This window comes from Thalassophryne amazonica, chromosome 11 (genome assembly GCF_902500255.1).
Source record: "Thalassophryne amazonica chromosome 11, fThaAma1.1, whole genome shotgun sequence".
Taxonomy (NCBI): domain Eukaryota; kingdom Metazoa; phylum Chordata; class Actinopteri; order Batrachoidiformes; family Batrachoididae; genus Thalassophryne; species Thalassophryne amazonica.
In genome coordinates, this window is record NC_047113.1 from 62,674,354 (window position 1) to 62,688,683 (window position 14,330).

The window sequence follows — 14,330 nt, forward strand, 5'->3', positions numbered from 1 at the left end:
CTGCAGTCTGGTGAACATCATCCATCAAACGCAAGATAACAATACGTATTTCAAATACATTCATGAAAAAACAACTGTATAACTCTGCATGTCGTTCCTGGAAAGTAAAAATAATACTGAAATCAAAGGCAGACAATATAAAAATATAAAAGGTCCATCATCACCTTTTCCTTAACACATCAAAACAACTCCACAAAATATCATTAAAATCTGTTCATATCTTCCTTTTTAACAAGCAAATTATCTTGTCGGAGGAAATAACTTGCAAACTGACAAATTTATATCTGTATTGAGTTTCTCCTGATATGCTCATGAAAGAAAATACGCACTATACTGAAAATATTCTGTCACCCCAGGGTCTCCTGAATTACCAGGACACAGCAACCTCAAACCGAACTGCAACTTCCAATGCTCCCCCCCCCCCCCCCCCCCAAAAAAAATCCCACTTAAAAAAGCAAATGCACTATTTTATTTATTATTCTGAACCAACCCTCTGACACCAGAATAGGTCACAGCTACCTCAGCAGATCTTTCATTCCTTTGTCTTTGTCCAGGTTTGCAGTCTTTTCTCTTGTTGAAGGCTGGTGCAGCGTAAACCAGCAACGCATCACTTCTCTGAGGAAGTATGAAAAAATAAAGAGAGATGTCAGCACTTCGACTGTGCATGTGAAGACTGTTAACATTCTCAGCTATATAAAATTTTTTTTTTTTTTTTTACCTGACTCTGACGATCGCCGTTGGTTGCTGGGAGCTGCGTTTGCTGGGAAATGGCAACTAAGTGTTGAAAAAGAAAATCACACTTTCAAATGATGTCTTGTGGACTTCAGCACTGATGTGAATTTATTTTTACTTTCATCTCATCCTGCTTAAAATGAACCAGTGCGAGTACTCACCATTCCCTAAATGACACCTTTTTTTGCTGATTTTAGAAATTAGGATGATTATAACAGTCACACTTGTAGCCAAAGCAGCAACCAGCAGATACAAAACCTTTGTGGTCTCTTGTGAATCTGTTGAAACATGAGAGAAAGAAAGAAACAAGTTAAGATTGTGTAACATTTTAAGAAACCACAATGGCAGTCAGTGCATTTCAGGCATCCTAAATACCTCAGATCCTCAATTTTATGCCTCAGAACTATACTGGTTCTGATCCACCTTTTGGTTAGAGCGTTAGAATTTAATGATTCTTCCCCCCAATTTAAATGTGTTGTTGTCCTTAACCGTTTGTCGATGTCTTTTTTATGCTATTTACAGTGCATCTGGAAACTTCACAGCACTTCACTTTTTCCACATTTTCTTATGTTACAGCCTTATTCCAAAAAGGATGAAATTAATTTTTTCCTCACAATTCTACACACAATACCCTATAATGACACTGTGAAAAAAGATAGTTGAGAGTTTTGCAAATTTATTTTAAAAAACCCTAAGAAATCACATGTACATAAGGGTGATTCTTTAACTACTGGCACTATTGGCCTTGTAAATGTAATTTCCACCACACCATTGCCTTACAATATAAAGTGCCTTGTGGCAACTGTTTGTTGTGATTTGGCGCTATATACATGTGCTCTGATGTCACTGTTTATCTCCATAGAAACTACCCAAACAAACTGTTTAGGGACATTACAGTGTTGTGGTGGAAATTACGGCAATAGTGTGGGACAACTACATTTTGTTTAAAAAAAATCACAACAGTTGTATGACATTGAATACCCCAATTATGTTTTGATTATTTTACTGATATTTTATTCAGAGATATTTTAAAACATTAGAAAAACCGTTTCTTTACCATTCATTTTTATCATTGAAGATCAAAAGTCTGGGTGTGGGACAAGCACAAAACGGCAATATTTGCATATAATGATGCTGAAAAAAGGTGAAAAAGTCATCATAGACTACTAGAACAAATTTCTTAACACACTTTCATTGTAAAGATAACTATAAAAGTGTGAAATTTCCCCTTTTTTCTGTTTTTCATACAATATGATCAAAGGACATAATAAGTGCCCGTAGTCTAAGAATCACCCATAAATATTCACAGCCTTTGCCATGAAGCTCAAAATTGAGCTCAGGTGCATCCTGTTTCCACTGATCATCCTTAAAATGTTTTGACAGCTTAATTGGAGTCCACCTGGGGTAAATTCAGTTGAGTGGACATGATTTGGAAAGACACACACATATCTACATATAAGGTCCCACAGTTGACAGTGTATGTCAGAGGACAAGTCAAAGGAATTATCTGTAGACTGCTGCTTTGAAGGTCCCAATGAGCACAGTGGCTTCCATCATCTGTAAATGGAAGAGGTTCAGATCCACCAGGACTCATCTGAGAGCTGGCTGCCCACCTAAACTGAGTGATCAGGGGAGAAGGGCCTTAGCCAAGAACCTGATGGTCACTCTGTCAGAGCTCCAGTGTTCCTCTGTGGAGAGAGGAGAACCTTCCAGAAGGACAACCATCTTTGCAGCAATCCACCAATCAGGCCTTTATGGTAGAGTGGCTAGATGTATTAGTTACACCGTCATTTACAAACTAAAAAGCTGCTGCTTTTTTCACACACTTTCAACCCTGCGGCTTAAACAACCGAAATTCGTCCATTAATGCATTGATTGTAAATACATTAAATACATGTAAAATACATGTAGTAAATATAAATTCTTACCTGTTAGTTTCAGTGGGATTCATCTGAATAAATAATCCACATAAAGCGTCCTTTTTAAAAAAGTCCAAAAGTGTCTAAACGTGAAGAAATGTTCCTCTGTACACAGCTGTGCCCCCCGAGTCTTGGCGATTAAAGTACAGCCACAAACAAATACAATAAAATAATGTTAAAATTAGTCTGTTTTGTTTTTGTTTCGAGTGGACGACTCACGTCCAAAGTGAACCTGAACTACACTACCCACAATGCTCCCTGCGTCGACCGGCCAATCACGTTTTGTGCTTAATGATGATGTCATCAGCAAGTGACAGGCAGCCAGTCTGCTACAAACACGCAACAGACGGACTAAAATGTTTGATTTTAGGGTTTACAAATGTTTTTGACCGTTAAACTTTGCCCACTTTACAAGCAAAAAAATGTTATCCGTCTTAAAGTTATTGGAACTAAATTTAGTGGAAGATAACTGGTCCGATGACGGTTTTAAAACTTATTTGAAAAGCTAATCTGCTAGCAAAAACATTAGCTTTGATAATTATCTGTTATCAGATTAGCTGAACTCTGCCCACCGCTGCGTACATGTGATTTCTTGTCTTTTGTATTTTTTTTTTTTATAAATTTGCAAAAATGAAAAAAACAAAACAAAACATTTTTTTTTTTTACATTGTCATTATGAGGTGTTATGAGTAGAATTTTGAATGTAAGACAATCATGTTACAGGTCATGATCCAGGTGCCACCCACAAACATCCAACACCACTCGCAGGCCAGTTAGAAAATGCAGGGCCATTTGCCCGGCTAGCACGAAAGTAGGGAGCAGGCAACCACTTATAAGCTTTTTTTCTGCCTTTTTCAGCCAGTTTCGGCCTCATTCCTCAAACTTCGTGTTGTGTGAAGGGGCCATCAGTATTTCACTTGACTCAAATGAAAATATGTACAAGATCTAACCGAAGCTGCAGGTGCTGCAGGGAAGTGTCAACATTTTTGAACGTTTGGCCTATTTTCAGATATTTTTGGGTTCAACCTTTCACTCAGGACTTAAAAGATTTTAAATCAGTCCAGCACTTAGTTTGAATGTTCTTCTTCTCAACCAATGAAGTAGCAAAGTCTAGTTACAAAGGCACAGTTGAATATAAAGATAATTTTGAAGGTACAGATGAACCATTTGAATTTGGTGTTTTTTCAGATTTATTTAAAGCAGAATATACTGACTAACAGCTGCAAGCAATATTGTTGCCAGTTAGTATCACAGAGACTACTGTAATTATTGATGTATAATACATACTTTCCCCCTTTATTTTATACATCCTAAATACACTCAACAAAAATATAAATGCAACACTTTTGGTTTTTCTCCCATTTTGTATGAGATGAACTCAAAGATCTAAAACTTTTTCCACATACACAATATCACCATTTCTCTCAAATATTGTTCACAAACCAGTCTAAATCTGTGATAGTGAGCACTTCTCCTTTGCTGAGATAATCCATCCCACCTCACAGGTGTGCCATATCAAGATGCTGATTAGACACCATGATTAGTGCACAAGTGTGCCTTAGACTGCCCACAATAAAAGGCCACTCTGAAAGATGCAGTTTTATCACACAGCACAATGCCACAGATGTCGCAAGATTTGAGGGAGCGTGCAATTGGCATGCTGACAGCAGGAATGTCAACCAGAGCTGTTGCTCATGTATTGAATGTTCATTTCTCTACCATAAGCCGTCTCCAAAGGCGTTTCAGAGAATTTGGCAGTACATCCAACCAGCCTCACAACTGCAGACCACGTGTAACCACACCAGCCCAGGACCTCCACATCCAGCATGTTCACCTCCAAGATCGTCTGAGACCAGCCACTCGGACAGCTGCTGGAACAATCGGTTTGCATAACCAAAGAATTTCTGCACAAACTGTCAGAAACCGTCTCAGGGAAGCTCATCTGCATGCTCGTCGTCCTCATCGGGGTCTCAACCTGACTTCAGTTCGTCGTCGTAACCGATTTGAGTGGGCAAATGCTCACATTCGCTGCCGTTTGGCACGTTGGCGAGGTGTTCTCTTCACGGATGATGCGAAGGAGATGTGTTGCACTGCATGAGGCAAATGGTGGTCACACCAGATACTGACTGGTATCCCCCCCCAATAAAACAAAACTGCACCTTTCAGAGTGGCCTTTTATTATGGGCAGTCTAAGGCACACCTGTGCACTAATCATGGTGTCTAATCAGCATCTTGATATGGCACACGTGTGAGGTGGGATGGATTATCTCAGCAAAGGAGAAGTGCTCACTATCACAGATTTAGACTGGTTTGTGAACAATATTTGAGGGAAATGGTGATATTGTGTATGTGGAAAAAGTTTTAGATCTTTGAGTTCATCTCATACAAAATGGGAGCAAAACCAAAAGTGTTGCGTTTATATTTTTGTTGAGTATATGTGGCAACCCCAAACAATGACGGGAGCGGCCAAAAGGACAACAACAACAACAACAACCTAAAAGCTACCTTAATACAAAGGAAAGAGAAATAAACCCAGTGCTGTAGGGGTGCAGGTCTTTTGAAGTGAAACAAACAATGGTGTTATTAATTTATTATTTTTTTTAGCACATTTGGAATTGGCTGGAAGTTTGTTAATGTGATGTAGTGTGCGCTGCATGGCTGTTAGTGTTTTCCACTGCAGCTGCTTTGCTTCTGTAAACTCTGGGTGATGACGTACTAAATGCACTCTATCATTTGTTGTGTTTCCAAAACGTTTGACCTTCATTTTGCACAGCTTGCATATAGAGTTGGTCACATCAAGCTCTTACTCTGGACATTGTAGATTCACTCAAACCCTTGCTTTTGTCGTTGGCTGAGCTGGTTGAACTTCTTGCATTTGCTGCTCTTCCATGCTAATGACGAGCCAGGCTAATTTGCTAACGTACCGCCAACTCTTGTATGGAACCCTAGAGGGATGCACAAGAGCAACTCCACATTTCCGGCATTGAGGAAAAACTGACTGACACGGAGACAACATTATTTTTAACGTCCATTTTTAAAAATTTGGCTTGATTTTAAATAGTTAAGGATAAGAATTGCGATTCTGACGTGAATTTTTATTATTTTTTTCCACACCCCTACTACCCACCTGGTCCTTTCCATGTGGAGTTTGCATGGAGGGGTTGTTTATAGAACAAGAACAAAGTAGTTCAGTTTTGGACATATCCTAAGATGACACAGAAATTTATATTGTGGTATTACTTAATCACAAAGAGTCTGTGCCAAACATGTAAGGCACAGGTGTTGTATCAAATCATCAGAGGGAGTTTTTCCTTACCACTGTCACCTGTGTGCTTGCTCTAGGGGTTGGTAAGGTGAGACCTTACTTGTGTGAAGTGTCTTGAGGAACCTTTGTTGTGATTTGGTGCTATATAAATGAAAATAAATTGAAATTAAAATTGAAATTCCTGGGAAAGCTCAATATAAAGTGTTAGTATTTTTATTGTTATTATTAGTGAATGTGTGATTCATTGGTATATAAATCGCACAAGAGTATAAGTCACAGGATCCCCAAAACTTGTAAAAAAAGAAAAAATCCTTTTCTTTTCTTTTTGTTGAAGTAGCATTTAGTTCTTGCGCACCTCTATATTTAGGTTTTACAAAATGATGAAAAATTATTACAGACCAATATATATATTATAGACCATATCCTCACACTCACTCATCTTCCACCTCTTACTCCAATTAAGGGAAGGGTCCGGGGGGGGCTGCTCCATGAAACGGGATACATCCTGGACAGGATGCCATCTGTCACAGGGCCACAAATAGACAGACAAACACATTCACACCCGCACACAAACTTATGGACAATTTAAAGTTTCCAGTCCACCTAATCTGCATGTCTTTGGATTTGGGAGGAAACCGGAGCACTTGGAGGGAACCCACACAAACACAGGGAGAACATGCACAGACTCCACACAAAAAGGCCACAGGTGGGAATCAATCCCATGGCCTTCTTGTTGTGAGGCAACAGTGCTAAAAACTAAGCCACTGTGCTGCCCTTCTGCTCCCCGCCCCAAAAATATGATCAAATTCAAATGAATCATCTGTATGGTCATAATTATATGAATATTTGACCACTACTTTGTAAATATGCTTCATGGCTTAACTAGTAAGCAACAAGAACGAGCTGCTCATCAACATGTACGGACTCAGTGGACGGAGAGGGTGCCGAGGGTGCCATGAACGAGGAATGCTAAGGTAAAGAGCTGCCTTTCTAATCAGTCATTCTCATTTTTTCTTTGCATTTACTGAGGTGATAATGTATAAGTGTGCTCTCACAGGGATCCGGTCCATGCTTCTCGACATGTCTAATGATATTTTAGCTTCAATGGGAACAAAATGCATAATTCTGTGAGAATTTTAGCTTGCCCCGGAGATTTACATTGTATAGCTGTTTAATCTGAAATGATTGTAACAATGAAACTAAATACCAACCCATTTAAAACTGTTTTTGTTATGAGGGAAAAGTTAAAACCAACAAGATCTAAAAATAGGCGCAAGGCTAAAAAATGTTTAAAAACTGATGATCATACTCAGAATTTGATTTTGAACATGGAGTGCTGCGATCCCTGTTAATCCCTGTCATAATGGCCATAAATTCCTATTTCTGAGAATCAAAGTGTCTGTTTATAGATTCCCAGTTAGAAAACAATCACGTTCCTCATAATTAATGCAACAGTGGTCAAAACTCCAATGGAAACACAACCACTATTGTAACATTTATCACAGTATCACAATAGTCAGGTTATGGGCAACATTACATAGACAGCTCAATCAATACTGAGTTTATTATTATAGGCTATTGTAATAATTACAAGGAAAATGATTATCTGACAGAACAAAAAAGTACTCTTATTCATAAAAGCGTTTTTACCGACGTGACTAACATTTATAACAACAGTGATTTTGCTGTGCATTTCCATCTGCTGTTATAATTATTACATTTTCACCACATACAGTGATATTTTGGTTCAAAATAGATGTTCACTTCCTCCACTCTAAGAATATAATGCACCAACCTTCAATGTCCAGTTTTGTCCCATTTCCAAAAAATATATGCCCGCATGTGGCCACGGCACAATAATAAGTCCCATCATCAGAGGCCCTGAAGTTGTAGATACATTTTTGACTTGTGGGGCTCTTCTCACATTTTCCATCATTTTTCCCGTCAGTATAAACCACATGGAGTTGAGACTGATCAGATGCAGCTCTGTACCAGTACACGCTGTCTTCACCCGGACACGTTTTGGGTTTGGTGCCAAAGAGAACCGAGCACTGGAGAGTCACAGGGTCTCCTGGATGGGCACGATCAGGTGCAAAGACTTGAATTACAGAAGTGACATTAGGTTCAGGTCCTGGGGGAAAAGATGTATACATACTGTAAATAAAGTACTGTACAAAAGTATGAACCACCCGAGTGCTTCTGTGTAAATGTGGTTTAAAACTAAACTAAATCTGTAATGTACAAATACAAATTTCAAACAGAAAATAACATGAAATCAAACATTTAATGCAGTATATTTTTTCTATTGCAGCTGTAGGTTTACAGCTCAAACAAGGTGATAATAATCAAGAAATAATGAATTAATCAACATGATGTTCTGGTAAAACAATGTGATAGTTCAACTAAAGGTCCAGGTCAGACCATATACTGAATTAGTTATATGATTATAATTTATCAGGATTTTAAAATTGTTGCTTGTGACTGTTGTATTTACCTTTGACTTTCAGAAGTATTCCTTTCATGAACTTCATGTCAAGTTGTTGTACAACTGTACAATAGTAAAGCCCAGTATCACTGTGATTTGCTTCAGTAATCTTCAGAATAAATAATTCATTCTTTACTTTGGCTGTAATGTGAGGCATCTTATTATCATGCCCCTCGTGTTCAAATGAAAATGTTGCACCTACAACTTCAGGCACATTTCCAGAAACAAGCCTGATCCAAAACAAGGAATTTAAGGTGATCTTTGTTATGATGTTACACGTTAGAGTCACATTTTCTCCAACACTGACAGTTTTTCTCTCAAACATCTGATCATCTGAACATTCTGAAAAAGAAACAAAACATAAACCTAATTAATAACCCTGAAGGATTCACATGAACCTTTTTGATGTAAAGATATTTGCTGAAATACTTACGCACAACTCCAACCATGAGCAGTACAGAAAATCTGAGGAGCATTTCTGAGTTCATCCTCTTGTGTTTTGCAGGTAATTCAGAGTGTAACAGATGATTCATCTTAATATGTGCATCACACTAAATGGGAGGGAACTAGTTCTCAATAATCTGATTGGTTATCCTTTATGTTGATGATTCACTGTTGTACCACAGTGGAAATGGTTAATTACTACCAACCAAAACACTTCGATACCAGCAGCAGCAGCAAGATTTTTGTTCTGAGAGAAAAACCCATAGTAGTTTAAGTCAGTTTTAATACAGTGACCTTTGTTAGACCTGAAAGTACCCTAAGCCCTTAACATATACTTATTGTACTTTACATACTTGCCAACATCAGTAGTATTAGACTACTTAGCTAATTAGTAACAAAGTAATTTATGTCCATTTATATTTGGCAGTTATACATCACAGACACGTTACAGTGAAGATCACATTCAGAGACATAAATTATGTAACTAATTTTGCTAATTCCCAAAATTCAAACCATTGCAGAAGTGCCAAAACCTGCAATTCATTGAATGACCACTTGAGGCTGGCTCCAAAAGAAACTCAACCCCTATAATCAAAGTTAAAGTCAAAGTCAGCTTTAATGTCAAATTTCTTCACATGTACCAGACATATAAAGGAATCGAAAAGATGTTTTTCACTATCCCATTGGTGAAGAGCTAAAGTGCACAGACACAACAGATAAAGACACGTTGGGTGTAGAGAGTCAGACTCAGAGAGTCAGACTCAGATGTGCTGCTGCGACACTCTGATCACTCCCTTGTCTTTTATTATGAAATGTGGAATTGAATGTTGTACAAAAAGCTTCAGATATCTGTCGCTGAGCTAGATGATGACTGGAATGCAGTTTTAAGCAGAAACAAGGTGATAATCGCTGAATTGCTTCTAACGCTCCGAAATGACACATGCGCATTTATGCTTTATGTTGATGATTCACTGTTGTACCACAGTGGAAATGGTTAATTACTACCATCCAAAACACTTCGATACCAACAGCAGCAGCAAGATTTTTATTCTGAGAGAAAAACCCACAGTAGTTTAAGTCAGTTTTAATACAGTGACCTTTGTTAGACCTGAAAGCACCCTAAGCCCTTAACATATACTTATCATACTTTACATACTTGCCAACATCAGATACTAACAAATAGTATTGGACTAGTTAGCTAATTAGTAACAAAGTAATTTATGTGCATTTATATTTGTCAATTACACATCACAGACACGTTACAGCGAAGATCACATTCAGAGACATAAATTATGTAACTAATTTTGCTAATTCCCAAAATTCAAACCATTGCAGAAGTGCCAAAACCTGCAATTCATTGAATGACCACTTGAGGCTGGCTCCAAAAGAAACTCAACCCCTATAATCAAAGTTAAAGTCAAAGTCAGCTTTAATGTCAAATTTCTTCACATGTACCAGACATACAAAGGAATCGAAAAGATGTTTTTCACTATCCCATTGGTGAAGAGCTAAAGTGCACAGACACAACAGATAAAGACACGTTGGGTGTAGAGAGTCAGACTCAGAGAGTCAGACTCAGATGTGCTGCTGCGACACTCTGATCACTCCCTTGTCTTTTATTATGAAATGTGGAATTGAATGTTGTACAAAAAGCTTCAGATATCTGTCGCTGAGCTAGATGATGACTGGAATGCAGTTTTAAGCAGAAACAAGGTGATAATCGCTGAATTGCTTCTAACGCTCCGAAATGACACATGCGCATTTATCCTTTATGTTGATGATTCACTGTTGTACCACAGTGGAAATGGTTAATTACTACCATCCAAAACACTTCGATACCAACAGCAGCAGCAAGATTTTTATTCTGAGAGAAAAACCCACAGTAGTTTAAGTCAGTTTTAATACAGTGACCTTTGTTAGACCTGAAAGCACCCTAAGCCCTTAACATATACTTATCATACTTTACATACTTGCCAACATCAGATACTAACAAATAGTATTGGACTAGTTAGCTAATTAGTAACAAAGTAATTTATGTGCATTTATATTTGTCAATTACACATCACAGACACGTTACAGCGAAGATCACATTCAGAGACATAAATGTCACTGACAGCATATGTCCTGAATTCTATGTAATATGTAGTTCTGCGTCTACTGTTGAAGTATAGGGTTATGCCACTGAGGTGCTATAGTGCCACGCTTCTTTTCTTCTTCTTCCTGAGAGCTGCAGTTACACCAATGATGAGCGTATCTTGCTAATAAATACGCCAGGCTCGGCTGAAAGTGTTTTCTCTGTCGCCTTTTTCTCCCGAATGCAACATGCTGCAAAGAAAAATAACTCAAAAGGTTATGGTCCCAGGAACTGTTCGGGAGAAAAATTTGCAGGTTTTCAGTTGTGAAGTAACAACGCGAACAGCATGCTAACGGACTGCTAGCCTAGCAAGAGGATCAAGCTAGCATCATGGATCAACGAGGGACAAGCAGGTTGCCTTGACTTGTGTTTGACGGAGATGAAAGTAAATATGAGCTCTGGGAGACAAAAATGTTGGGACACTTCCATTTATTGGGACTAAAAGAAACAGTCCTGTGAGAACCGATGACCGAAGTAGAAAGAGCAGCGGACAGAAAGAAAAATGCTGATGCATACGCTGAGATGATCCTACTTTTAGATGACAAAAGCCTCTCATTGATTATGAGAGACGTGCCCAACGATGGAAGAAAAGCTCTCAAAATATTAAGAGAGTTTTATGCTGGGAAGGGGAAACCCCAGATAATTAACCTGTACACAATGCTTACATCACTTCAGAAGGTGAACAACAAAAGTGTCATGGACTATATCATCAGTGCAGAAGCTGCTATTACAGCACTGCGGAATGCAGATGAGATGTTGGGAGACGGTCTACTTGTGGCTATGGTCTTGAAAGGCCTCCCTGAGAGTTACAAGCCATTTGCCATACACGTGGCACATACAGATGATAATATCACGTTTACAGAATTTAAGACTAAGTTGCAAAGTTTTGAGGAAACAGAAAAAATAAGTGCAGCTGAGTCAGGAGACAGTGTAATGAAGACTCAGGAGAGAACCGGACAGCGACGTGCCCAAACAAACGCACGTGACCGGCACAGAGACGACACAGAGATTGTGTGCTTTAAATGTGGCACCAAGGGCCATCGAGCGAAAGAATGTCGACAAATGACATGGTGTAGTCGTTGCCAGAGTGACACACACAAAGACTCCACGTGTAGGCGTAAAGAAAGGGACAGGAAGGATAAACAGGATGGAGCATGTAAAGTCACAGACGAAGATGATGGAGCTGACTTCGCATTCAGGATAAGAGACGGCAACACCGACACCCAGCAACAGCAGGTGAGCGGCATCCAGGAGAGAGGACTGATGGGGGATACGGGGGCCACCTCTCACATCATCAGCGACGCGACCAAGTTTAAAAACTTTGACAGCACCTTCCGACCAGAAAGGCAAAGTGTCGAGTTGGCAGATGGGACCCGATGCAGGGGGGTCACACAGAAAAGGGGGACTGCTGAGGTTTCCCTAATCGACAAGAGAGGACAGCGACACAAGGCGACGCTGAAAGATGCTTTGTACATACCGTCATACCCTCAGAACATCTTCTCAGTGAAGGCAGCAACAGCAAATGGAGCCACAGTCATCTTCAAAGAAGAAAAAGATGCACTGACAACCAGAAATGGTACCAGATTTGACATAACTGACATAATTTGGCGAAACTGGAACAGAGTTTTGCACGATTGTTTAACTAAGAACGGCTTCACACAAAACTCACCTGACCACCAGTGTTGTATAAAGTACTGGAAAATCACACTTAAGTAAAAGTAAAGATACCCATTAAAAAAATGACTTTGGTAGAAGTTCAAGTCACCGATTGAAATGCTACTCAAGTAAAAGTCTTAAAGTATCTAGTATTTATTGTACTTAAGTATGACAAGTAATATACAACTAAATCTCCTCAAGCATTGAAAGTAAAAGTACAAGTAAATGTTAATAATCAAAAACAGACTGATTTTTTTATATTACAAAGTTTATCTAGGCTTGTAAATGACTGGTAGTATTAGTCAGACTACTGAAAATTGTGCACATCACACAAAAACATTTCAGAAACAAGGTTTCAAAACCTAAATGAGAGTAGGCTACTCACTAGGTGTTCACAGGAAACAGTTATTTATTTCTTTATGTATTTATTTATTTGTATTGTTACATGGTTTTATCTTTTCTGTTGTGTTTTGTTTCATTAGGTTCTTTTTGTCTCTTTCTCTAAAATTGTATTGTAACATTATTAGTCTATTGTTATTGTCTATTATGTAGACTATTATTGTTGTTGCTATTATTAATACGAGGTCTATTAGAAAAGTATCCGACCTTATTATTTTTTTCAAAAACCATATGGATTTGAATCATGAATCACGTGTGATTGCGTCAGACAAGCTTGAACCCTCATGCGCATGCGTGAGCTTTTCCACGCCTGTCGGTTGCGTCATTCGCCTGTGAGCAGGCTTTGAGTGAGGAGTGGTCCAGCCCCCTCATCGTTGTTTCATTGCCAGGAAATGGCGGAATGATTTGGGCTTTTTTTCCATCAGAACTTTTTCAGAAACTGTTAGAGACTGGAAGCTGGAAACCATTAGAAAAATTTATCTGGCTTTCGGTGAAAATGTTACGGGCTTGGTAGAGAATAAGGAATGTTACTGTCGCTTTAAGGACGGCCCCCAGTGGCTGTGGGGTGCGCCGCGCTCCGAAGCCGCCATCGACAGGCTGAACGACCATTTCATTTCTAAACGGATGGCTGTCTGGATCCATGACCATCGTGTGCCATTTCTCTGGTTATCACAAGAGCTGGACATCAACCATTTTCCGGCAGATTTCACTTTTAACAAGAGATTTTGTCATGGAAAGCCGAGCGGAGGCTTCGCGTGTCACGATGGATTCGCTACTGGAGCGAGACAAAACCACCTCCGTTTTGGTCTCACAGGACGGCTTTGAGATGGCGTTCAGACAGCTGTCAGTGGTTTTTCCATCGAGTGATTATCCGAGAAATTGTGGATGTGCCTGGACATGCCAGAACATGTCCCGTGAGGCTTCATCACGGCGTTGCTGTGCGCCATGTGGCACCGCCACGACGAGGGGGCTGGACCACTCCTCACTCAAAGCCTGCTCACAGGCGAATGACGCAACTGACAGGCGTGGAAAAACTCACGCATGCGCATGAGGGTTCAAGCTTGTCTGACGCAATCACGTGATTCAAATCCATATGGTTTTTGAAAAAATAATAAGATTGGATACTTTTCTAATAGACCTCGTATATGAATAAAAATAAATTAAAAAAATTACAATTTGACTCTTTTACGACAACGACCACTGAGCCATTAATTATACAGAAAACAAATCAACACAAACGTGCTGATGCAAATAGCTTAATGCTAACTTTAACATTAAAAATGCCACAGACATGCT

At 39.1% G+C, this 14,330-nt stretch overlaps 1 protein-coding gene across 1 annotated transcript; it reads right to left on the reverse strand.

Moving 5' to 3' along the window:
* Positions 1 to 441: 441 nt before the first annotated feature.
* On the reverse strand, positions 442 to 8,918 carry LOC117520071. Its single transcript, XM_034181374.1, has 6 exons — positions 8,835 to 8,918; positions 8,411 to 8,743; positions 7,712 to 8,047; positions 894 to 1,010; positions 719 to 774; positions 442 to 615 (listed from the first exon to the last, which is right to left on the reverse strand). Exons 1-6 carry the CDS (start codon positions 8,887 to 8,889, stop codon positions 469 to 471), a joined length of 1,044 nt encoding a protein of 347 aa, XP_034037265.1. The 5' UTR covers positions 8,890 to 8,918; the 3' UTR covers positions 442 to 468.
* Positions 8,919 to 14,330: the final 5,412 nt, after the last annotated feature.